Source organism: Trichosurus vulpecula, chromosome 3 (assembly GCF_011100635.1).
Source record: "Trichosurus vulpecula isolate mTriVul1 chromosome 3, mTriVul1.pri, whole genome shotgun sequence".
Lineage (NCBI taxonomy): Eukaryota > Metazoa > Chordata > Mammalia > Diprotodontia > Phalangeridae > Trichosurus > Trichosurus vulpecula.
This window is the reverse complement of record NC_050575.1, coordinates 397880787-397907786: the sequence shown is the minus strand read 5'-3', so window position 1 is coordinate 397907786 and position 27000 is coordinate 397880787. Positions and strand designations below refer to the sequence as shown.

Below are 27000 nucleotides of genomic sequence, written 5' to 3'. Positions count from 1 at the left end.
CAGACCTGAACAATGAAATACTCAATTTCTCTGATACAAAAAAGGGCAACATTGTTGCTCCTAGTTTTTCAATGTCTGCCCAACTTTCACATCGCCTGCCCTGCCACTGAACTATAGTGTTAAATCAAATTTTGCTGTCAAAAAAAACTTGTGAAAAATTTATAAGTGTAGTAATATGGAAGGCAGTTAGTTTATAATTATTATTTCTGATAGTCCTTTAGGGCCATGAAAAGACCCCCTACACAAAGAAGTCAGATCCCCAAAGCGCACACACCAGACACTCTGCTTTAGTGAGCTATGCCTCCTTCGACACTTACAGTCAGTCAGTGGCTCTAAAGTCTGTGGTTTGTTTCCGAGGGAAGGAACCATTCAGTGAACAAGCCAAGCTGTTAATGAGTCTAGTAACTGTGTTTTTCATAAATGGGCTTTAATACAGTCCATAGAGATACTATATGTGATTTGGATGATGTTACTAGAAAAGTATGGTTCTTGTTCCAATTTGGCCAAAATGGACTAAACAACTTGCTTTTTACACATAACTACTCACCATCCACTCCTCTCTGACTTATACTCAAAAATTCAATTCAAGCTTCCTATCAGTTTTAAAATCTATTATTTTAGACTATTTCGACATCTCTACCCTCACGAACAAAATCAGAAATAACTTCATTATCTTTAAAATTAACTGTCTATATTGGAAAGGCAAGTCTCAAGTAAGCAAATTTGATAAAACTCATCTATAGAGCTGCAGACAAAGTAAGCTTGGACATGAACTCAGGACCACACATAATACCAGAACTAAAGATTCACTTCACAGCTTCAACAAAAGATTCAAAAACAAGCCTAGAGGGAGAGAATCAATTTTGCAAATGATCTCATGTTGAATCATTAGACAGGAAATTCCCAAATTCTCAGCTCTAGGTACTTCATTAAGTTACTCTCTTACAGCTGATGCTCAGCCAGGCATTCAATGTAAGCTCTGGGGGAAAAAAAAAGTTTGACATTTTTGTGGGGGTTTTTACATCTCAATCATTTCTATTCCTCAGTGCCTAGCACTGTGCCTACTCTGAGGGGACATACAAATATCTGATTAAACACCGAGAAATTCTCTGGGATGTGTTTGGGAGACTGAGGGTGGAGAGACAAGATGACTACATTGCGAAAATCACAAAAAACCTCTTGAGGTGGCATTAAAGCTCAGCCTGGGTGGAACTAAGTGTGAGATGAGTAAGTGAGAAGGGTGAGCATGCCGAGTATATGTCAGGAGCACAGATCTGAGGCTGGAAAGAGAACTCAGAGTCAATCTTTCCCCTAGCCCCCTGCCAGAGCCCTCCTGATGAATAAACGGAAACACTGCAGCTAAACTAACCAATAGGGTGACTCACATGACTGTATGTCACATGTGGTGCCGAGACCCCTATTCCACGAAAAGGGAGGAGTGTTTCATCAGGTTTTCTGCAATCAATATTGGTCCATTGCATTTAATCTCCATTCAGTTGCCTTTCAATATTGTTTTCACTTACATTATTTGTAGTCACTACACCTTCTTTGCTCAGTTTCTTCCATTTTTTCTTAACTGCTCTTCTTTAAAACGCGGTGGATGGGTTGGTGGGGGTGTGTGCATCTCCACCTATTGTGCCCCGGCTTTGTTTCTACCTCTTTTTTTTTGCTACCACAAAAAGCGCTGGTAAGAAACCCCCGGTATGTATTGGACATCCCCAGTAGAAGAATTGCTGGGTCAGGTTATGAAAAATGTAATAATGTTTCCAGATTAGATAAAAATCCCAACAATCCCTAAAACAGACTTTCCATCTTTTATCACGTTTTCTAAGGTGTACAAGTTGAAACCTCGGCGGTTCAAAAAAATCTATTTCTCTTAGTACTGGTGATTTGAATATTTTTTCTGTATGAAACAATCATACAGCCAACAAGACACTAATGAAAAGAAGAAACATAAACCCCTTGTTCCTATCCTGTGGCCACTCATCTAGTGGAGAATGCGCTTTAAGAGTCAGGTTTTTACAGGACGTTTGGTTAATGGTAACGGCCATTAAGAGGGTAGATGAGCACTCTACCTCCTCCTCTCCTGGGGGGGCGGGGGATGGGGGAGAGGCGGCACAGCCGTCAGAAATTACGGTGATCTTCCAGAAACGTTTTGTTGTAAGTAAAGGCTTAATGAGGCGTCGGTGCAAGGCCGTGCAGAATGACCCCGGCTGCCGTTCACTTGAGGCTCTTTTACAGCTAGGTCATCTGCGCTCGGTGCCATTAGTATCTCCATTTTACAGAAGAGGAAACTGAGGCTGGGAGGTTAAGGGCTCTGCTCCGGGTCACAGAGATGTCACCAAGAGTCGGTGACAGTTTAAGCAGAGGCAGGATTTGAACTCGGGCTCCCCTGAGGCGCCCCTAAAACGCGAAGGACGGCCGCCGCGTCCTGGGCCGAGAAGACTGACACCCCCCCCCCCGCCTGCCCAAACCCTGCTGCACAGGGACGGACACAGAAGTGCACGCCGCGGGCTCGGGGGCTGCTCGCGCTGCCCAGGTGCCACCGCCCGCCCCAGCCCCGCCGACCCCCGCCGACCCCGCCCCCGGCCCCCCGCCCCAGACGCGGCCACTCACGGACTCGGCAGCCGCCTCCTGTTCGTCCACCGCCAGGGCCCACGAGTCGGTGGCCATGGTCCAGAGGGAGCGGTGCGGCGGCTGGACGCGGCGGAGCAGGTTCGACGCGGTACCGTGCGGGGACACGCACACACTGGCAATGGCGCCGCGGGCAGAAGAAGACTGGCGGGGAGCGATGGCGGGAGCCGAGGAGGCGGGGCGCCGCGCCGGGAAGCCGCACTGCGCCGGCGCAGAACCCGCCCCCGCCCAGCCCCACCCCCTCGGACAGGCGGGCAGCTCAGCCGCCGCTTCCGGCCCGGCGCCGCTCCGACCGGAAGCGCCGGCCCCATCTCGCACAGCCACAGCGCCGGGGAGCCCTATTAGCCCAGTCCAGAAATCTGCTGGCTCGGCCATCAGAGGGTGCAAAGCTGGCTGGGTCTTTTGCAGCTTTCACATGTCCCATACCGCGGCCCCAAATGGGAGGGAAATCTCGGCACCCAGGACGCTTCCTCCTCGGGGGGAGGGGAGAGTGGGGCGGAATACAGGCCGATGTCCCGAGGAACGGCCGACTTGCTTCCCACAACGAACAAGCCTTGGTCCCCAGTCCCAGCGCACATAAGTATTCTAATAATGCGTTATTGATCCCGTAGAGGTAGCTGAGTGTACTGGCTAGACAGCATCCCAGTCAGGAAGCTCTGGACTCGAATTCCTCTTGGGACACAGTACAGCCGTGTCACCCTGGCTAAACATGTGGGAGCCCCTCCACTGAGAGTTCTCTACATCAATGAAATTATAGGGCCAAGCCACACCCACCAAAACACAATCTTTTAAACTCAGTTTTCCAATTTGTTTGGCCCTATTATTAAGTAATAATTGGTGGTTTTTCTGCCGTCTCTGGCTCTTCCTGACCCCATTTGGGGTTTTCTTGGCAAAGATGCTGGAGTGGTTTGCCATTTAATTCTCTTGCTCTTTTGACAAATGAAGAAATTGAGGCAAACAGGGTTAAGTGACTTGCCCAGGGTCACACAGCTAGTGTCTGAGGCCAGTGATTCCCAGCCCAATGCACCACCTATCTTCCCACTGGGTTATACTGCTATTTTATTTAAAGTAGACTTTCAATTTTAGGTAGGTCCCTAAGTCTAATGATAGGATTAACTGTATTTTAACTTGAATTTCTCTACAACAATTTGGGGTTAGTCTAAGGACTAGATTATTCCAGGAATTACTCTGTATTCATTTAACTCCCACATCACTAAGGGAAATGATACCCAAGCTCCTTAGGTAGCTCCTTAAATCAAGTAGATTAAGGGGGTGCATCCATATGCCTCTATGATAGGGGCCCCCCCAACTGGTCAACCACAATGGAGAAATCAGTCTTCAAAGTTAATGCAAACAAGTCATGGCACCACTGCTGAGCTCCTCTCTCCAAAACTGATGGACTGAGGGCAAATCAATGACAAAGACCCCTTGCCATTGGCAGTTAAGTTGTAGGGCAGTATTGATGACACTAGGCCTCTAGCTCAATAGGAACCCCATAATATAGTTAGAAATTCTTTTCCATCCCAACCTCTCTAAAGATTCAGAATATACTAATTGGTGTTCTAAAACTCCATCTTCGTGAAGCAAGTCCCCTGGTCCCAGGATCTTTCCATTTCACTGATTCCTTGATATGAAAATAAGTTGAAGACTTAAACTTAGTCTACTTAGGAAGATTTTACATTTGAGGTCCAAGTTTGTAGGGTCTGGGGACCTGAGATCATCCAGCCCAAACCTCTTCATTTTACAGAGGAGAAAATGGAGAAAGGGAAGTTGGGGGTGGGAGGAGGAAATCACTGTGCAAGGTCACACAGAAAGCTTGCAGGTCCTCAGACCAATTAGATCAATCAATCAAAGTAATTCAATGATTCTTTAGTCGACAAGGGGTCCCAATGTCCATTTTCTGACCCCCACACCTTCCTCCAGCTTTCTATAAAATGGAGCCCATAAAGCACAGCTCTTACTCCTCCACATTTCTATCAACTATGGGGTGAGAGAGAAAGGGGCCTGAGGCTAGATAGGATCCATTTTGACTTAGCCTCCCCATCATTCTCATCCTCAAAAGCAATACTTACATCCCCTGCCCCCCCCCCCCCAGCAGTGGCACTTTCAATAGCTTCAGCTGCCACTGGACCCAGGCTTTGGGGAGGACCATAGACTGTGGTCAGACGGATAGGCCGGGACAGCCAAACAGGTGAGGGGAAAGGGTACCAAGAGCAGCCTGCCCTCTTCTGGGTAGACATCTTGGGGCAGAAGTAGTAACTGTGTGAAAGGATCTGACCTGAGAAAAAGACAAGAAGGAGCATTTTATTGGTCTTCAATAAGGGAAAGAAACCTATAATGTCTTGTTTTTCCTTTTGGGCAAATAGCTACAGAGAATTATCCTGTTGACTGTAATTAAAATAATGGTGATAATGTCAAGTCCTTGGAACTTTCCCCTGGCAGCAGCAACTTAAAAAGAATCCACCAATCAATAAATCAATCAACATTTATTAAGCACCTACTATGTATCAGGCACTGTGCTGGGAATACAAAGACTGAGACAATCCCTACTCTCAAGGAGCTTACAATCTATTAATTCATTCACACTTGTAAAGCTTCTGAAGAGTGATAAATAAAACATTTCACAAACCATCTTATAGTGGGTGAAATGGGGCACTAAGAGGAAATATGGGATTTCTCAAGCAGTAGGTTCAGGAAACACGTGACAGATGTGAAATCTAAATGATCTTTTCACTGCTCATATACAACCCATTCTATAAATAAAAGCCACTATGAGTTTGAAGACTAGACTTTCACTGGATAAATAAACTTGACATTTTAAGAAGGCAGTCCCCACAAATGACTCCAGAATAAAATACTCCCAATCTAACTTATTATTCTACATGACATCTTAACTCTCTAGCATGCTCCAAAGCAGAAGGCCTAGGTTACTTAAATTTGGGAAGTATTTCCGAGTGGCTTTGTATTTGGCACATAAATGTGAACAGATAGCCTAAGAAAACTATTAGCACTGACTCGCCCAGAGAGATTGATTGATGGGGCATGTAGCGAGATTCACTTGTAACTATGTCAGTTTCTGTACTTTGCAGGGCCAGAAGTTAGCCAAGATCCCCTCCAGGACTCAAGGTGTTCAGAAAAAGGCAACAATGAATGACACAAGGGAGTACTGTCCAGAGAAGTGAAAAATCATTGACTGTATTGTTCAAAAAATAAAACATTTGTCTGTCACAGTATGATTCAGTTCAGCTTATAGGTTAATAAAATTAACAACCAACACATCATTGAGAATTGGCCTACTTCCATTGGGCTGGCATGGCTGAGTGCATCCTAAGCAAACCATCCAAGTGTTTCTCTTGACCTGGAATGGAATCCTCCCCTGGAATTCAATGCAGAGACAGGCCTTTGGTTTAACCAAAGTGTTTCTGTGCATAAAAAATGTGGTTGAGTTTTCATTCATTCCTGGTTTCGAGGAGGAATAATAAACAGGTTCAGAGGTACAACAAAGAGCATGCAGTTCCTGGGGTAACAGAACCCATAGACTGGATATTCTCTTATCTCCTCTAGTTCAGTAAATTGTGTGGAGAGCTGAGGTCTAGTCACACTGCAGTGCAATTAACCCAAAAGTATTCATCTCTAGATAGGGGTCCTAAAAAGTTCAAAAAGCTCCTGGAGTGCAGAAAATACCCCTTTGACAATCTCTTATGCCCTCACTCCCAATGCTGGGACACAAGGCTACTTACAAGGAAGGTCCTCAGGCTGGCCTTTCCTTCCCTCCCACTTAGGTTCCTTCAGTTGAAAGTAAAGTTGAAGGGGGTTAAAGTATTTAAAATCTGAGGGTCTGAGAGCTAAAATGTACCTGAAAGGCTTCCCTCAATTTCTCCTCCACTCTGCAATTAAAGCTATTATTGTTAGGTCTTCTCCCCTAGTAGGCCCCAACATCAAGGGAGCTTATCAGGCCAAGGCATCAGTGAGATACTGAGCACATACATATGTGTAAGACCAGGACCTCTGCGGCTGACCCTCATTTTCTCCATATTAATCTTCCTAGAAGACCAAGCCCATCATTTTACTCCCTTAAGGATTTATGATTTCCCACCAACTACCAAGTTCCAATTCCTCTGCCTCGATAAGGTTTTATACTTCGTATATCTAATCTGTTCTCCAGGATTCACTCAGTATAAACCCCATGTTTATCCTTCTCTCATTAGCTCCGCACGGACTCAGCATCTGTCTGCTTAGCATGCCCTTCCAGTTCCTGTTACTCCAAACTCTATGCTGCTCTTTCAAGAACAAATTCAAAATTCACCTCTTTCATGAAGTCTTCCCTGACTAATCTCACAATTTAAAAAAAAAATTTCTCTCAATTCCTGGACCATTATACAACAGTCTTGATGTTAATTTAAAAAAAAAAATAAGTAGTAATAAAACAACCCTGAAGCCTCATCCATCTCCATTCCCTGGGCTGAGAAGGTGGAACATCACGATGTTTTATTTTGCTTTAAATGCCTTTTTTTCCTGAAGAACTTGCAGCGCCAATATCCTTTTGTTTGTTTTAATCAGACATCAGGAATGTAAGGCCCCCAAAAGGGGTTGACCAAAACGTCCTTGTGATTTGAGTTTCTGTGAATTATGTCTTTGATACAGTGGCCACCCTAGAGTTAAAGGTACAGAATAATAATTTCAGCAGATACACAAATCTCAAAAGCTATGTGTCAACACTAGTCAACAGCAGAGAGTTAATGAAATAAAATCCAGCAACCAAGACTATGTTGTTCCCTATCTTCCTATATTGACAAATTAAAAAAAAACTTAGTAACATTTTATTCATAATTGGTTAAAATCTATCACTATAACAAAGCAAGGAATGGACATACAATTAGGCATTTCTTATCCATACAGTCATATATGATAACTCAAGTGGCCAATGAAGACATTTTTCTATTGACAGGCAGCACATACAGAGTTCTAACCAGGGCTAATTAGCAACTCTGCTTAAAGGCACAGGTCAGAAGCAGAAACTGATCCGAACTGCTGTATTCATTTTTCTCTCTTCCCTGCCATATATGCTCCTGCCCTACAATGCCTTAGCAGATTTCATTAAGAAAGCCATCATCCACATGGAGGTAGCAATAGTCCACAGTTCCTGGGCCCTCTGAAGAAGCTTGACAGAAAAGGTGAAGATAAGAAACCAACAATAAAGGAGCAGCACATACTATTCAAGGGAGAAAAAAGACCAGATCCAGTCACCCCTCCTAGACCAATTTCCCTCCTGCTAGAGAATCCTTTGGAGGCTCACTGGCCCTTGTCCTCTACTGTTTTCTCTCTTAGATGTGCAAGATAAAATAGCAGCTGAGATATATGTTGGGAGAGACATTCAACACCCTAGCAGGAAGCCTGTTCTCCCTATCCCTTAACCAGATTTCCGTCAGGTTAGACAATGATCTCAACCCAACTGAACCAAAGCATCCTTCTGTCCGTTTAGCTTCACCTATGAAGAGGAAAGGTAAAGATTAGCTTGAAATTCTCTTGTGTTTAAGAATGGGGTTGGGCAAAAAGGCAAGGAAGGAAAATGGGACCAAAAGCATCAAGGAAGTCAAGAAAAAATGTTCAGAAAGATCAACTGAAAGGCTGAAGATGATGGATCAGCTTTCTTATCTAAGCGCAGCCTATACTGATTAGGACTCAAAAGAGCAGATATTAAGATATGCCCATTCTCAGACTGGAGATGCTATCAAAGGATCCTACGGCTGCACCTCTCACCAACAGTATACAGGAGAGAAAGAAGCTTCCTAACCCAACAGACGGGGACACCTATAAAGCAAACTGTGCCATGAGCAGACGTCATAGATACAGTCTTGCACATCTACCACCCTAGCTAGAGGAGCTCAGAATCCATTTATAGTGAGTGTATCTGGTGTCTGGGGCAATTCTTCAAAGGTAAAAATAACTACTCCTTTGGGGTTGAGAAAGTGGGCTCAGAGAAGCAGCAGCATTTCTGGAAAAGCTGTAGTGGTTCTTCCTCCCTTTCCTTTGGATCTCTTTTGTTTAGGAAATCAGGACCACCAAAATGCCTTGTGTCCACCGAACAGCTATGCTCCCCCGTCCTTTCTTTGGATGTGAGAAGCTTAGGAAGGCCATGCTATTTTGAGAAACACCAGTCTGGGCTATTTTTCAATAGAATAGGGATTTTTCTTCTTGAAGGACCCTATAGAAGAAAAATCTACATTGAAATATCCAATTCTGGGGACACAGGAAGATGGCAGCATTGGAGCACACAGACAGCTGTTAATCCTTGTTAGGGCTCCACACTGCTCCTGTCCTGTCATTTTTGAAAGAGGCTATACGGTCCAGTTCAGATAACATAAAGAGCAAATTACTATTACCAGTGTAAAAATTTCAGTGCCAGATGGCCCCAGGGTGGTTTTTTGGTTATCACTGATGAGTAAGGTATAAATATAAGCCTGAAATTAGGCCTGGAGATAAAACAGGTCATCAAAAGGGCATGCCTAGTCCACTTCTATTATGACTGCAGGCATTTATATACTAACCGCCTCAGTCACCAAATCAGAATAAATATTTGGAAAGGATATCTTATATCATGGCTGATTCCTCCTAAGCCTTACCTTTTAGATCTGGACAGCAATGCCAGAATGACAATATGTGGCCACTGCTGGCCATGGTGTCCATGGTCTCTTCCAATTTCATTCAAATACTTCCTTCTGACTTTTCCAGCCTAGTCACAGAAGCAGAGACTTTAGTGTTTGGTTCCGCTGAAGAGGAACAGATCCAAGACCATTTGTTACTGGGGAAGGATCCTGGGCATTTTAGGGATGCTAGAAGGATACTGTCTACCAGACACCAGCAAAACAGCCATATGGAGTAGAATGGCACCTACAATGCTACACCAGCATTTATACTGACTCATGCCAGTATACCAGTCAGTCCCTTAAGTGCATCCTGAGAGAGAGGTTAAGATAGGACCCTGGGAAAGAAACCTAAATGCAAAAAAAGGCTCCAAATTTAAGTACTTGTCAATCTTTAGCCAATTCCTTCTTGCTTTGCCCGATTGGAAATAGCAAAGGTAAAGGGATGCCAGATTTGCTCCATCATCCTAGCCTAGGAAATCTTAACTCATAAGATGCATCTGATTCCCTTATCCCACCCAATCAAAGACTGAAGGATGGCTCTGCCCTGGTGGCTGGCACTATATAGCTCCTACTACTCACTTTCCTCCTCACTTCTACAATGTCAATTTTGCAAGAAGATGCAGACAGGTACATACACTAATATATGCCTACCCCAGGCAAAAGAAGAGACATCTATATGCTACCACAAGGGGACCAAGAGTCAGAGACTAACTAAAGCTTTGACAAGTCCTTAGTTTACATTTAAAATTAGTACACATAAACTTTAAATAAGAAAGAAATTTGCCAAAAAGGTAATTTCTGTGTATTCATGCCTAATCTTACGAGCTCATGTAAACTTTTTTTCTCTTTCTACTACCCTCCATTATTTGCACAATTTTTTTTTTGTCAAGTCCAAACGTAATTTGAAATGAGGTAGGTAATTTCTATGTATTCCCGCCTTAGTCCTTTTTGGTGACTGGCTGAGAATTGTGCCAATTTGGAAAAAAAAAAAAAAACAGTCCAAATGGAGCTGAAGATGCACATCCAGAGGGTGTAGGTCAACTCTAGCCAATGCTTTTCAGTTGGCTATTTTCTCAATCTCATCCAGATCATCGGTGTCCAGTCTCTCTATCTTCTTATCTGAAAAGAAATTAAACCAGAGAGAATCAAAATAGGGCCACCTTGGAGGGTCTATTTCAGCTACTGTTGCAACACAAAGACAACCTACCAACCTCTGCTTCACCTAAAAGAAATCTCCAACTACCGACAAAGATGTTCCTTCTTCATTTGACTGATGAGACCTTAACTTAAGTGAGCATGACATCAAGCACCACAAGACAACCCGGACCTTCTTGTGTGAGGGCTTTGGCCCTGGGACAAAAGAGTGGACCCTGCTCTTCTCTCCCATCCCTACTTCTCTAACAACAAGAAGGGGGATGGCAGATGAGAGACCCAGGCCTTTGCCCAAGAGCTCCAAGAGCTTGCCCACTTCACAGCCAATGGGACACAGAGGGCAGATGCTCTGGGACACTCACTGAAATGTTCTTGGATTCTGTTGAGAATGTTCATGCTGTGTTTGCTGTCCACCATGTTCACGGCCAGGCCTCGTTTGCCAAAGCGCCCCGTGCGCCCAATCCGATGAAGGTACGTCTCGTTGTCTGGATTCCCATCCTTGTCCACTGGCAGGTCAAAGTTGATAACCACAGACACCTGTTCAACATCGATTCCTACAGGGCAGGAAGATGGAAGACAGACAGGGAAAGCAGACAAAAAAGTGCATGACACCCACAGTCTAATCTCTGAGAGTCTAGCACCAGCAGCTGGCACCCACAAAACAAGATGCAGGGCCTTATGGGCATAAAACAGTACAACCTAAATGCATACTACCAAAAGGATCAGAGCTACCCAAAATGATTCTCTAGTGTGAAAGACTCAAAGATTTCTCCCAGACCCCCCTGGAGGATAGTCTAGAGAAGAGGGAGTTCCATCTCTAAATGCCTCATGCTATCAATTTGCCACAGCCAATACTGGAGCTACTTAAGCAGCAAGTATGATATGAGGCAAATGTGAGGCAAGTAGGAAAACCTAGAAGCCACACCCTGGATCAGGGAGCTGAGGAAGTTCTCTTCTCCTACAGCTTAAGATCAGGAGCTCTCCAGAACAGAAAATTCCTATAGGATCATCTAGCTGCTGATCCTAGACAAACCACCATGGAAACCGCCTGAAGGCTCAGATGTCACCTTTGGAGCCTGGGGGGAAATGACCACATGCTCAGCATTGCCATGGAGGGCAATTCAATCCCCAGCAGACCATTTCTGCAAAGGCAGAGGGAGCTGCGGATTGAGGCTCTGGGAAAACCCAAACTGCCCTTGCTAGAAAGGGGATCACAGCCTCCCTCCTGTTCTCTCCTAAGCCCCCAGGCCTCTCTTCTCACCTCGAGCACACACATTGGTAGTCACCAACACTTTCTCCTTGCCCTCTCGGAAACGCTCAATCACAGCAGCTCTCTGTTCCACCATCATTTCGCCACTCAGGAGGGCCACCTGGTGGCCTTCTTTGGACAGTTCAGCTGCCAGCCAACCAGCTGTTTTGCGGGTCTGGAGTGAAAAGAATTTTTTAAAATGGAAACACCTGCAAAAAAAATTAAGACACCTGCAAAAGATGGCTTTGTGTCACTGAAATAAATGAAGGCTCTAATTCTGAAGGCAACTGAGAGTTAAAATTATTTAAATGCCTCTGAGTGTTTCAAAAATAATTTGGAAGAATCTATATTTTGGAGCTTTTTTTGCACAACTGCAAAAAAGAGAAACTACACATGGGTTTAGTTTTCCCCTAGTTTTTCCTTACATTAATGATAAACTCTGAGGCTCCAGAGAATTTCTCCTCTTACTATGATAATCAGAAACCCTTTTCTCTTTAGTAAATGAATTTCTGACTGAAAAGGCAATGGCCAAACCGACAACACACAAGTTGAATTTTACCTACTTGGTGTTAGAGCTGGATACTACTCACATGACAGAAGATCATGGCTTGAGCAATAGTGATGGCCCCATAAAGATTACAAAGGGCTTGAAACTTCTCATCTCGATTATTGCACATCACATAATACTGTTTAATGGTATCCAATGTCTCTTCCTCTCGTTTTAGTTTGATGATGTTTGGGTCTGGGACAACTTTTCGTGCAAATTTCCACACGGAATCTTCAAAGGTAGCAGAGAAAAGCAGCATCTGACAAGCTTTAGGGAGCATCCTAGGAGGCAAGCCACGTTACTCAGTATTAACTAAAGTCTTCAAATGGAGGAATACAGAATGCACTGCCCTCACAGAGTACTATGTTCTTTACGTCCCAGAATGTTGTATAGCTGTGGCAGTGCAACACATGGCAGAGAATAAGGATTCCCCAAGTCTCTCATTTCATCCTAGGACTCAAAGGAGCCAAAAAATGGATAAGCAGGATTCAAGGACATAGATCCTACCCTAAAGCCATCCTATTTGTCATTTCTTATAGCACAACAGTATTCCATTACAACCATAAGCCATAACTTGCTTAGTCATTCCCCAATTGATGGTCATCCCCTCAATTTCCAGTTCCAGATGATTATGTGGGTTTATTTTATATCCTGCTACTTTGTTAAAATTATTGTTTTCAACCAGCTTTTCAGTTGAATCTCTAGGATTTTCCAAGTATATCATAATCTTGTCTGCAAAAAGAGATTATTTTATTACTTCTAACTGCCCATTCTGATTCCTTTGATGTCTTTTTGTTCTCTTATTTCTATTGCTAGCATTTCTAATACAATATTGAATAATACTGGTGACATTGGGCATCCTAAGTGGCTTTTTAAACATTCTTCAAATTAATTTATCACAAAGCTTACTAGGTTCACCACAAAAAAACGCAAATATTGCTAGGCAATAGTTACTGAAACACCACACAAAAAAATAAAAATTTGCTTCTTTTAATCTAGTGAGGTAGACCATTCCAGATAACAATTTTGGTTATTCATTCAAAAAACCTGGGATGAATAATTAATGTGCATTCCCTTTTACGTCTTTCCTGAGGAATACCTAAAAGTTATGGAGAAGTCATTGAATCATTCCTCGTGGTTTAAGACTGCATCATAATTAAATTATTCCAAACAAATGAAGTTACATCTATTTATAAAGATATACAAAGACTCAACCACCTTTGTTTACTCAATCTACTAATTTAACATCTTCTCTGTGAACAAATTAAGGGCAGCTAAATGATGCAATGGACAGAGCACTGGGCCTGGAATCAGGAGGACCTGAGTTCAAATCTAGCCTCAGACACTAGCTATGTGACTCTGGGCAAGTCACTTAACCCTGTTTGCCTCAGTTTCCTCAACTATAAAATTAACTGGAGAAGGAAATGGCAAACCACTCCAGTATCTCTGCCAAGAAAACCCAAATGGGGTCACAAAGAGTCAGGCATGACTTAAACCACTGAACAACAATGGCACCTGTGCACAAGGATGGTAAAGGTGGGTTTTAGAGTTACAGAAGCAATCACAAAAAATGATCTGTAGTCTTACATTCTGAGCTAGTTTCCTCTAGGAAAATTTCCTCCCCCTATTCCCAAAAGCACATCATACCTCTGGATGCGGATACTCTGATCCTGATGGCCTTGAGTAGCTATCATCACGTCAGCTTCATCCAGAACAAACACCTTGATCTTTTTGGGATCAATGAATTTCAACTTGGAGCACCAATCCAGAACTGTGCCAGGGGTACCAATTACAATCTGCTCACTGATCTTCTGACCTCTTTCTACTGTTGAGTCAACAATAAATTTTCCATCATAGTTTCCATTATCAGATGATAATTTAAAAAATTACACAGATATACTTGAACAAAGCTATCTTAAACGGAAGGACAGATTATTACTATAGCATTTAAGTGTTCACAAACACTGGATAAAAAGAAATTAAAGACCAAACAAGCAAGGAGGTAGAGAAAAAGTGCATATAAGTTTTCCTGTTTTATATTAACAATGACAACAACAATAGCAAGCGTGTATACGGCCCTTTAATGTTGTAAATTCCCTTTATATATATCTCATTTCATTTGCTCCTCATAACCACCCTTGGAAGTAAGTACTTTGGTAACATCCCATTTATTGCTGAGGAATTGGGGCTCATCAAACATAAGTGGCTTGTACAGTGTATCAGTGTCTGAGGCCATGTTCAAACCCTGGTCATCCTGAATGCAAGTTTGCACTCTATCTTTCTTAGGCCATACTGCCTCTATAACCAGTCACCCAGTCCGATCAATTCTCTCTCTAAAATGTCTCATGTCTTAACCATCCTTTTCATTGTCGCTTTCTATAGCCTAGTCCACAAATAAGCTGGTTGTAACAGAGATCTACAATTTGATATACAAGCTTCTTTGTAAACTGAAATGTTGATGAATGTTGATGTTTGTCAAGATGATGATAAAAGAAATATAAAATTTAAAAATGAAAATACTTTTAAAACTTCAGTGAAAAAATAAGGGAGACAGAATCTGAGCTTATCTGAGTGAAAGTTTCAGATTTCCTTGAGCAGTGAGTTCATAATGGCCTTGGACAGTAAAGGCAACTTATATGAGACCAAGAATTTATGTAGGTCAAAATGTAAAAAAAAAGTATTTCTCAAATTTTCTATGATCAACACACAGATTTACCAGGCTAAAACCAGCACTATGTTGTTTGAGGAAAAGAACACAAAAAGAAGAAAACTATGAAAGGGAAAAAATAAAATGTCCCCCTTGTCTTAAAAGCAAAGAGCTGACATGGATCTCTTTTTAGTCAACCCCCATCACAGCTCTATCACTCATCTTTTTCAAACTCAGTTTCATTTGCCCTAAAAAAAAAAAAATGGCATGGCCTTCAGATATGCCTCCTCATTACTCCCCACCCAGACCATGCTTGCTTCTGGTTCTATGAGTTCTAATTTGTTTACGACAGGACTTTGCATATCTAAGTCATGTATATATGTGGAACTTGCCTTGGTAGACTGGCCCAACTTAATTTCTGTCAGATTACAGGCTCAGTTTTCTTGGCAGTTTTTATTAACTAGTAAGTCCTTTCCCCAGTAACCAGGACTTGATGGCTCATTTTTGTTTATTTCTGTATGCTATACTAACTCATCAGTTCCACTCATGAAATTTCTGTCAGAACCAGTACCAAAAAGTTTTAATGATTATCCTTTGTAGAACAGTTTGAGATTTGATACTGATAAAATACCTTGTAGCAGGTTTTATTTTGTTTTATTTTTCTCATCTCAAGTGCAAGTTAACTGTGCATTACTAACAGCTTACTTAAGGCATCACTGACATATTTATTGCCTTTTAATGGTTCTTCAAGCTTTATTTATAGCATAGGAGGAAAATTTCTCCACTGTTTTCTTATAGTTCTTTTTATTTAATAAATTTTTGATTATCTCTTGTTTTTACATTACCTGTATTTCCCTTGCCCTTCCCCCATCTAGATAAACCAACCCTTAAAAAAATAAAAAAGAGAAAAGAAATAGTTTGGCAAAACTAACCAAGGCATTCAAAAAATCTAACATTACACATATTCCAATATAATTTTTTTTTAGCTTAAATATTGTATCATCCTCCTTGTATACTCACACTTATTGCCTCGAACAGCATAAGCAAGTTTAAGTTCTGGATAAAATTTGCCCATCTGTTCAATCACCTTTCCTGTCTGAAGTGCCAGCTCATATGTCGGTGAGAGACACAAACACTGAAAAGAAAATAATACAAAATAAGACATGCACCTTGTAATTTAACAAAGTCATTCAGCAACAGAGGATTCCTTAGTACATAGTTCAAGGAAACATTTGGACATTTTGTCTTATTGGGGCAAGGTTACTTAGTGATCTTAACCTTTCCTAGTGACCCCACCAACCAAGGCTAAACAACATTAAGAGGGAATTTTTCTCAGACTGTAAATTACAACACACACCATCTACATTTCTTCTAGCTACTAGAAGCCTGCCTTAAATCTGTGAGCCTCGACTCACAGAACTGCTCACCTCCTACTATTTTAGTATCTGTTCTACTCAGGGGAGGGATCAAAGAACTATAAACCTCTTGCCTGAGCTGTCTGAGGCATCATTGTAGAGGTGACTCTCTACCTTAACCCTAGAGAAGAATTATTTTGCCTTGTCCCAAGGTTTATTGAGGAAGTGAGGAAGATACCACTAATAGCTGTTCTCTCTAAGGGGTGGTAGTAGAGAAGGGACCGTGTAACAGCTTAGCAACTGACCAGGAAGATCTTCCAGATACACTGGTAAAATATGATCCACTGCTTAGGGAGTCCTAGAATACTTACTATTAAAGGAACTGAGACACCAGTCCTTTATCCATCATATGGCAACAGTTCTACAAATTCATGCGAGGCAGGGAACACTTATTCACCAAACCCTTACCTGGGGGTATCTATTCAAAGGTTCCACTTGGCTGAGCATAGCCAGGACAAATGCAGCTGTTTTGCCAGTACCAGACTGAGACTGGGCTATCAGGTTCTGTGGGCTAGGTTAAGACAGGGCAGGAATTAGAAAAGAGCTTAAATTTTTTAAAAACTTATTAGGGAAAAAAAACAGGTAAAGAAGGAGTCCTATCAAATTCCTTCTATGACACAATATGGTTTTGATATCTAAACCAGCGAGCAGAAAAACAGAGGAAAGAAAAATACAGATCAATTTCTTAATAAATTTTGATGTAAAAACTTTATTTTTAAAAAAGTGAACTATTTATTTGAGTTCTAAATTGTTCTTCCCTCTAGCCCCTCCCCCACCTGAGAAGCAAGCAATATAATATCAATTTTATACACATGAAGTCATGCAAAATATTCTATATTAGTCGTGTATGCAAAATTTGTAAATAAAATACCAACAAGGAGATTACAGTAATATATCACAAAGATTATATACTATGTGCAGGTTGGATTTATACCAGGAATGCAGAGCTGGTTCAATATTCTGAAAACTATAAGCATAATTAACCATATGAAAATCACGTGATTATATCAACAGATGTAGAAAAAACTTTTGACAACACCCATTTCTATTAAAAACACTAAAAAGCACAGGAATGAAGCTTTTCTTTTTTTAATTTATTTATTTAATATATTTCGTTTTCAGCATTGATTTTCACAAGGGTTTGAATTACAAATTTTCTCCCCATTTCTACCCTCCTGCCCACTCCAAGATGGCATATATTCTGCTTGCCCTGTTCCCCAGTCAGCCTTACCTTCTGTCACCCCACTCCCCTCCCATCCCCTTTTCCCTTCTTCTCTCGTAGGGCAAGATAAATTTCTACGCCCCATTGCCTGTGTAATTTATTTCCTAGTTGCATGCAAAATTTTTTTTGTTTGTTTTTGAACATCTGTTTTTAAAACTTTGAGTTCCAAATTCTCTCCCCTCTTTCCTCCCCACCCACCCTCCCTAAGAAGGGAAGCAATTCAACATAGGCCATGTGTGTACCATTATGTAAAACCCTTCCACAATACTCATGTTGTGAAAGACTAACTATATTTTGCTCCTTTCCTAACCTAAAGGGGGATCCCTTTATTCAATTTTCTCCCTTGACCCTGTCCCTTTTCAAAAGTGTTTGTTTTTGATTACCTCCTCCCCCATCTGCCCCCCCTTCTATCATCCCCCTTTTTTATCTTCTTCCTCCTTCTTTCCTGTGGGGTAAGATACCCAATTCAGTGTGTATGATATTCCCTCCTCAGGTCAAATCCGATGTGAGCAAGATTCACTCATTCCCCCTCACCTGCCCCCTCCACCCTTCCTACAGAACTGCTTTTTTCTTGCCACTTTTATGCGAGATAATTTACCCCATTCTATCTCTCCCTTTCTCCCTCTCTCAATATATTCCTCTCTCATCCCTTAATGTGATTTTTTTTAGATATCATCCCTTCATATTCAGCTCACCCTGTGCCCTCTGTCTATGTATATATGTATATATGTACGTATATTCCCTTCAGCTACCCTAATACTGAGGTCTCATGAATCATACACATCATCTTTCCATGTAAGAATGCAAACAAAACAGTTCAACTTTAGTAAGTCCCTTGTGATTTCTCTCTCTTGTTTACCTTTTCATGCTTCTCTTGATTCTGGTGTTTGAAAGTCAAATTTTCTATTCAGCAAATTTTCTATTCTATTCTTTTCACTGAAAAAGCTTGAAAGTCCTTTATTTTCTTGAAAATCCATATTTTGCCTTGGAGCATGACACTCAGTTTTGCTGGGTAGGTGATTCTTGGTTTTAATCCTAGGTCCGTTGACCTCCAGAATATAGTATTCCAATCCCTTCGATCCCTTAATGTAGAAGCTGCTACATCTTGTATTATTCTGATTGTGTTTCCACAATACTCAAATTATTTCTTTCTGGCTGCTTGCAGTATTTTCTCCTTGATCTGGGAGCTCTGGAATTTGGCAACAATATTTCTAGGAGTTTTCTTTTTGGGATCTTTTTCAGGAGGTGATCTGTGGAGTCTTTCAATTTCTATTTTACCCTCTGGCTCTAGAATTTCAGGGCAGTTCTCCTTGATAATTTCTTGAAAGATGATATATAGGCTCTTTTTTTTGATCATGGCTTTCAGGTAGTCCAATAATTTTTAAATTATCTCTCCTGGGTCTATTTTCCAGGTCAGTGGTTTTTCCAATGAGATATTTCACATTGTCTTCCACTTTTTCAGTCTTTTGGTTCTGTTTTACAATATCTTGGTTTCTCATAAAGTCACTAGCTTCCACTTGCTCCAATCTATTTTTTAAGGTAGTATTTTCTTCAGTGGTCTTTTGGACCTCCTTTTCCATTTGGCCAATTCTACCTTTCAAGGCATTCTTCTCATTTTTGGAGCTCTTTTGACATTTGAGTTAGTCTATTTTTTAAGGTGTTGTTTTCATCAGTATTTTTTTGGGTCTCCTTTAGCAAGTCATTGACTTGTTTTTCATGGTTTTCTTGCATCACTCTCATTTCTCTTCCCAATTTTTCCTCTACTTCTCTAACTTGCTTTTCCAAATTCTTTTTGAGCTCTTCCATGGCCTGAAACCAGTTCATGTTTTTCTTGGAGGCTTTTGATGTAGGCTCTTTGACTTTGACGACTTCTTCTGGCTGTTGGTTTTTGTCTTCTTTGTCACCAAAGAAAGATTCCAAAGTCTGGGTCTGAATCTGAGTCTGTTTTCTCTGCCTGGCCATGTTCCCAGCCAACTACTTGACCCTTGAGTTTTTCGTTGAGGTATGACTACTTCTAGAGTAAAGAGTACTTTGTTCCAAGCTTGAGGGGATGCGCTGTTGTTTTCAGAGCTATTTCTATACAGCCAGCTCTGCCACACCAGCATTCTTCCTCCCCCAAGAACCGCCAACCCAGACTGAACTCAGATCTTAAGCAGGCTCTGCACTCCTGCTCTGATCTGCCACTTAATTCCTCCCACAGGGTGGGCCTGGGACCAGAAGCAACTGCAGCTGTAGTTCTGTAGCTGCACCTCCCCCACCAGCCCCGGGGTGGTGGCCAAACCACAAACTCCTTCACTCTGTCCCCGCAGCTTTTCCCACTAACCTTCTCTGTTGTATTTGGTGTTTGTGGGTTGAGAAGTCTGGTAACTGCCACAGCTCACTGATTCAGAGCAGTAGGGCCTGTTTCGACCAGCTCCTGGTCTGGTTGGTCCTGGCACAGCCTACACTGGGCTCTGCTCAGCTTTGCTCCAGCTCCATATGCAATACACCGTACCCAGCAACCATCCAGGCTGTCCTGGACTGGAGCCCTGCTTCCCTCTGCTATTTCGTGGCTTCTGCAGTTCTTCTCTGTTGCCTTTGTGTTTGTGGGTTGAGAAGTCTGGTAACTGCCACAGCTCACTGATTCAGGGCACTAGGGCCTGTTCCGCCAGGCTCCCGGTGTGGTTGGTCCAGACACAGTTCACGCTGGGCTCTGCTCCACTCCACTCCCAGTTCCGTGCAATAGACCTTACCTAGCGACCATCCAGGCTGTACTGGGCTGGAGCCCTGCTTCCCTCTGCTATTTTGTGGGTTCTGCAGTTCTAGAATTTGTTCAGAGCCATTTTTATAGGTTTTTGGAGGGACCTGGGAGGGAGCTCACGCAAGTCCCTGCTTTCTAGCCGCCCATCTTGGCTCTGCCCCCCAAATGGAGCTTTTCTTAAAATGTTAAGTAGTATCTATCTAAAATCAAGACCAAGCATTATCTATAAGAAGAATAAAATAGAAATCTTTCCAATAAGATCAGGGGTAAAACAAGGTTGTCTATTATCATCGTTATTATTCAATATGGTACTAGAAATGCTAGCTATAAAAATAAAACAACAAAAAGAAATTGAAGGAATAAGAATAAGGAATAAGGAAACAAAAGTATCACTCTTTGCAAATGATATACTTAGAGAATCCTAAAGAATCAACTAAAAAACTACTTGAAATAATTAATAACTTTAGCAAAGTTGCAGGATATAAAATAACCCCACAGAAATCACTACCATTTTTAGATATTGCCAACAAAACCCAGTAGGAGACAGAAAGAGAATTTCCATTTAAAATAACTGTAGACCATATAAAATACTTGGGAATCTACCTGCCAAAACAAATGTAGGGACTATAGGAACACAATTACAAAATATTTTTCACACAAATAAAGACAGACTGAAAAAATCAGAGAAATATTGATTGTTCATGAGTAGGCCAAGCCTAAAATTGACAATACTACTTAAATTAATTTACTCACTCAGTACCATGCCAATGAAATTACCAAAGAATTATTTTATAGAATTAGAAAAAATAGTAAGAAAATTCATCTGGAAGAACAAAAGGTCAAAAATATTAAGGAAACTAATGGAAAAAAAAGTGAAGGAAGGAGGCCAAAGTGTCAGATCTCAAACTACACATCAAAGAAGCAATCATCAAACAATCTAATACTGGTAAAGAAATATAGTGTTTGCTGAGTGAAACAGATTAGGCACACAATGTACAGAAGTAAATGACCACAGTAACAGAGTGTTTGATAAACCCAAGGATCCCAGCTATTGGTGCAAGAATTCACTATATGACAAAAACTGCTGGGAAAACTTGAAAGCAGTCTGGCAGAAACTAGGGATAGGTCAACATCTCATACCATATGCTAAAATAAAGTCAAAAAAGAGTACATGATTTAGACATAAAGGGTAACAGTATTGCAAATTAAAGGGCATGGAAACATTTACCTGTCAAATCTGTGGATAAGGCAAGACTTCATAATCAAACAACGGATAGGATTACAGAAAGTAAAATGAATAATTTTGATAACATGAAATTAAAAAAGGTTTTGCACAAACAAAACCAATGCAGCTAAGATTAGAAAGGAAATAGTAACTGGGAAAAACATTTTACATCAAGTTTCTCTGATAAAGGTCTCACTGTTTTAGTATAAGTGAAAGTTGAATATTCCAAGTTAAAATAGGACCAGAAATACCTTTCTAAAAAAGCAAAAGGGGGCACTCAAAACTGAAATGATTGTGTGTATCAAGTTTTGCCATTTAAAATGCCCATTAATGATACTAGATACTCTTCAGAATTATACTCATTCTAAGTCATGCTGTAGAAATCAGACTTTCTAAAACAATCTTTTCAGTTCTTTGGAAAAGTTAACACTAATGAAAGGAGTTATAAAAGGACACTGTAAAAGGGCTAAACTGCAATTGTATACATACGGTTCAGCAAGCATCATAGGTAATGCATTTTCTTGTATTTTAGATGGTCGGTTGAAACCCATGGCATAGACTCCTTGTAGAAGCTGAGGTTTCCTGTAAAAATGATAATGATATACATTTTACTTGTAATTGTCAGCACTAAAAGTCACACTTACACTCAGATAAGAACATGCACATTATCTAAAACATCTACATTTAATTAAAAACTTTACTATTTCAAAAAAACAAGTATATCTGCTAATCTATCATAATTTCCAAGATATTAGGAAACTATTTTACTGTGATGAAAGAATACATACATCTAGTCATCTGGCACTTAAATCTTCACTAGATTATATGGAAGGCTGAATATTGAATGGAGTGCCTATATTTGTGGTGGAAGGTAGAGTTATGGCCATGACAGACTAACAATATTTAGAAAGACAACATACTTACAGCCGCAGCTCTTCAAAAGACTTCACTGAATAGAGGGGGGAATTTGGATCCCGCTGGAGGACCTCTACTTGATTGGTGTTATCGACAAGATTGTTTCTGATCAGCTTATTTAGCAATGACTGGGCAGCTCTATCCTCTATGGTGAAGAAAATAGCTTTATAATAATGATAAAAAGTGATTTATGAAAACCAAAATAAATTCAGTTCATGTGTGGTTAAATGTTATAGTAACCACAACATTCGTTCGTATTTCTCCTTCATGCTCTTCCTTAGCAATACTTTTCCTCTTCTACCCTCCCTTTCTCCCCTACAATCTCTGCCCATCTACTCCTTCCTTTGTCTTCCCCACAAACTTCAAACTACCAGAATGGAAAACTTACAAAGAACAAGTAAAATTCATATGATGTAATGATGTCTTATCTATAAATACCTTGTCACACAGGCCAATTATTTCTTTGATACTTATAACTTCACTTTTTTTGTGTGGGGATTTAAAAAAAATTGTAAGTGCTGGGGAAACAAAAAAGGCAAAACACAATTCCCCTCTCAAGGAGCTCAACAGTCTAATGGGGTACAACAGTCTAATTAGGTACAAACACTACACCCCACACACATTACCCCCCCCCAGAAAAAATAAAAAAGAATCCACAGAGGAAAGGCACTTACTAAACATTAAAGGGGATGAGGAAACATGAACTGAATCAAGACATGGGGTGTCTTGTGAGAAGAATGACAAGGAGGCCAGTGTCACAGGAATACAGAGTACAAGGTGGGGAGTGCAGGGATATAAGAAGACTGGAGAGGCAGGTAACAGTCAGGTAATGAAAAGCTTTAAAAGACAAACAAAAGAATTTTATATTTCATCCTGGAGGCAGTAAGAAGCTACTGGAGTTTACTGAATTTTTGGAGTGGTGTATGGGTGTGGGTGTGAGAGGTGTGCTTTAGGAAGATCAATCTGACAGCTGAATGGAGGATTAACTGGAATGGGGAGAGACTTGAGGCAAGGAGACCAGCTATCAGACTATTGCAATAGCCCAGGAGTGAGGTGGTGAGTGTCTGCACCAGGGTCGTGGCAGTGTCAGAGAAGAGAGTGTAATCATAAAGCAAAAATCAACAGGACTTGGCAACTGTTGAGGATGTGAGGTTGTGAGCCTAAGCAACTAGAAGGATGGGGATGTCTTTGATAGATAGGAAGAGAGTGCGAGGAAAGGAGGTGGAGGCATCAATTGAACTTAGTCTTCTCAAGAAGTTTGGCTACAAAAGAAAGAAGAGATATAGGACAACATCTAGCAGGGATGATCGATCAAGAGAGGTTTTTAGAGGACAGAGGAGTCAAGGGCATGATTATAGGTAGTAGAGAAGTAGCCAGTAGACAGGGAACCATTGGAGACTAGTGCAAGAGTGAGGATGACAGAAAAGGCATTTTTCTAGACAAGGCAGGGTGGAATGGGATCTTCTGAGCAGGTGCAGGTGTTTTGCTTGGCAAGGAGAAGAGCCACCTCTTCATGTGAGACAGAAGAGAAGGAGGAGATAGTAACAGAAGGTATAAGTGATGTGAGATGAGGACAGGAAAAGAGGCAGCTCTCAATGAATCACCTCAATTTATTCAATGAAATATGAGGCAAGATTCTCAGCCTGGAGGGTAGAGGAAATGGGAGCTATGGGAGTTTAAGAAGAAAAGGTTTGGAAAATTTGCTGTGGTGAGTGGAATAATTACTCAATTAGGAAAATATAAAAGGATTCCCTTGCTGCAATGAGGGCCTAGTTGAGATTATATAACACAGATCTATAGTGGACCCAGTCAGCACAGTTTCATGATTTGCTCTAGCTTCATTCAGTAACACAAAGGTAAGAGATAGCAGAGTAATCCAAGGCTGAGGCTTGGTAGGGCAAGGTCAGAGATTCAGTAAATATTTGATGCTAAAGATCATATCAACTTACTTTAGATACAGATCATTAGTACAATCCCTTTAACATATTATAATATTAGGGCTTCTTTATTTGTCCTGTGATTCATATTGTTACTTGTTAAAATGAAGCCTTACAAATAAGTCCAATTCTTTATTTTAAATTTAAGAATTTAATCCATAGAATGCTTTTACTCCTTCTCTACCTTAAAACTATAGTTACCTTTCTCCTCTTCATCTGTCTTTTCTACATTTTCATTGGATTTGACAATAGTACCTGAAGAATTGGACAAAAGATTATTAGTTAAAAGCATATCCTACATCTAAGAGTTAAGACAATTTAAATCTTGTGCCAAACTAGAGATGGGAAACCTAGGGAGAAAAAATGTTCTCCTTTCTTACCTCACCTCCACCCCTAATTTTTCCTGGTTGTTACTGTTCTATACAATATAACAAACACAATCCTATACATATGTTTGTAGGTTACCAAACTAACAAAATGCCCTTAAGTATTATATTTGCATATATTTAAAGCCTCTCTAAAACGTCCCTAGCAAGACCTAAAGATTTATCAACACCATAGTATTCTATCACATTCACATAGCATAGCTGGTATAGTCACTCCCCAACTGATGAGCATTCCCCAAGTTTCCAGTTCTTTGCCACTACAAAAGAGTTGCCATAAATATATTTGTACATATGGGTTCTTTTCTTCTTTCTTTGATCTTTTCGGGGTATAATGTTAATGGAATAGAAGATCTTCCCCACCCATTAATAGACCTCACGTGGAGCCCATTAAGGGAAGCTTGATTAGGGGAGGCTTGTTTGTAGGAAGGCACACACCTTTTGCTAATTTCTAATTAGGCACTGGGTTAAGAAGGTTGTGATGCCCTCTGGCTCTGAGAAGTGTATATATACTCTGAGGTTAGCACTTTGCTTTGGGGGATCACTCATTAGAAGAATGTTCATGTGATTTGGCCACTCTGGGTAACCGTTAAGGAACACCCCCAGCTTTGAAAATCCAGATGTTGGTGCTTCTCTCTCTGGTAACTATGTATGTATTGCTGTGGTCAGATAGTTAGATCTGTCTGTTGATCTGTGCTAATTTCTCTGTTTGTAATTTCAGCTTGTAATCTCTCTTTGCATTTTCTCTGAAGTTCAGAGTGCTGACTTTTTCCTGAACTAAGTGAATGATATATATGTTTAATTAAAGTAAGATTGTTGATCCCTTTAAAGTTGCTTTCCTTTAGAAAAGCAGATCAAAGAACTTGTGCTAGCAGCCATCGTGAGTATGCCAGTGTGGTTGCTGTTACATGGGAGTACACACCTAGTAGTGCTACTGCTAGGTCAAAGGGTATACTCAGTTAATAACAGCTTTTTTGTCATAGTTCCAAATTGTTTGCAAAATGGTTGGACCAGTTCACAGTACCACCAAAAGTACATTAACATACCTGTTTGGGTTGCAGCCCCTTTAACATCAGTCACTTTCCTCTTCTGTCAACTTTGCCTATCTGATGGGCATAAGGCAGTGCCTCAGAAGAATTCTGATTTGCATTTCTCCAATTACCAGTGATTTGGTGCATTTTTTCATATGGGTATTAAGAATTTGGATTTCTTTCTCCAAAAACTACCTATTCATATCCTTTGACCATTTATGAATTGGGGAATGGCTCTAATCCCTACAGATCCGACTTAGTTCCCTATCTATCTTAGAAATCATACCTTTATCAGAAAAACTTGCTACAGAGATTTCCACCACCCCCCCAATTTCCCGCTTGAGAAACTTGATGTCAAAATAATAGAAAGAAGTATTTTCTTCGGTTGCTCACACATTGATTGTTCTATTCTTCCTAATTAAAAAGAAATATTACAAATAAAAACCCCACAACATTGGCATTACATTCAGTTATCAAAGGCCAAGTGAGTATCTACATAAATATATTAAGGTTTCCTTATAAAAATCTAGTTTGGGATTAGGGGTGGGGTTAAACCTGACAATGACATTTATCAAGTGCTATGCATAATACAAACTGTTTCTATATGATTGCTATAAGTTCAGAGAAAAACACCTTGAAGGAAACCACATTTCATTTTTAGCTCTGTTTATAATTACTAGCTACTTACCATTGGTATCTGGTTTGACTCTCTCTTCTTTCAGATGTAAGTTGCTCAACTACATGGAAAAATAAAAGTGAAATGTGTCAGGACCATTATCTACCCAAATATTTTTAGCTCTGAGAGAGACTAAAACAATCTAACCCCAAAACATATCAAGGTCACTGGTTTGTCCTGGGGAACTTCTTTGCTTAAAAGTTGGAGGAAAAAATGCTAGAGTAAATTTTCCTTAAGTTTAATAGTAGGATGAAAAATGATTTTTTTAACAGTTCAAACTCAAACCTTTTTTTCAACTAATGCTCCCTAAACAGGACTATAATTCATGAATTTGCCAATTATTCAAAACATTTCTCTTACAATCAGTCAGGACATGAGGCACTATTCCTTTCCATTTGAAGAGTTTCCCTCTCAATCTCATCGGTCACCCGATGGACTGAAATATAATCTCTACTGAGCTAACTCCCAAACGTATACACAGCTAATTTTCATCCTAATTTCCCAGTTTTAGTGTCCTGGGTTCACAACCTGGGAATCATCCTTGACTCTTCACTCTCACTCACCCCTCACATCCAGTCAG

At 40.8% G+C, this 27000-nt stretch overlaps 2 protein-coding genes across 2 annotated transcripts in view; both read right to left on the bottom strand.

Annotated features, from left to right (window-relative positions):
* LOC118842981 (ATP-dependent RNA helicase DDX19B-like) overlaps positions 1 to 2818 on the bottom strand; it is a 43399-nt gene extending 40581 nt beyond the window's left edge. The window contains exon 1 of the mRNA XM_036750339.1: positions 2617 to 2818. Within this exon, the coding sequence (XP_036606234.1) occupies positions 2617 to 2673 (57 nt within the window). The 5' untranslated portion in view covers positions 2674 to 2818. The remainder of the gene's footprint in view (positions 1 to 2616) is intronic.
* Positions 2819 to 5102: 2284 nt separating this feature from the next.
* The window catches only part of LOC118842980 (ATP-dependent RNA helicase DDX19B), a 30827-nt gene continuing 8929 nt past the window's right edge, over positions 5103 to 27000 (bottom strand). Inside the window, exons 2-12 of the mRNA XM_036750338.1 lie at positions 26433 to 26481; positions 24532 to 24585; positions 22403 to 22538; positions 21968 to 22060; positions 16700 to 16802; positions 15897 to 16011; positions 13877 to 14054; positions 12273 to 12510; positions 11695 to 11857; positions 10796 to 10987; positions 5103 to 10400 (exon numbers count right to left, since the gene is read on the bottom strand). Of these exons, the coding sequence (XP_036606233.1) occupies positions 10339 to 10400; positions 10796 to 10987; positions 11695 to 11857; positions 12273 to 12510; positions 13877 to 14054; positions 15897 to 16011; positions 16700 to 16802; positions 21968 to 22060; positions 22403 to 22538; positions 24532 to 24585; positions 26433 to 26481 (1383 nt within the window). The 3' untranslated portion in view covers positions 5103 to 10338. The remainder of the gene's footprint in view (positions 10401 to 10795; positions 10988 to 11694; positions 11858 to 12272; positions 12511 to 13876; positions 14055 to 15896; positions 16012 to 16699; positions 16803 to 21967; positions 22061 to 22402; positions 22539 to 24531; positions 24586 to 26432; positions 26482 to 27000) is intronic.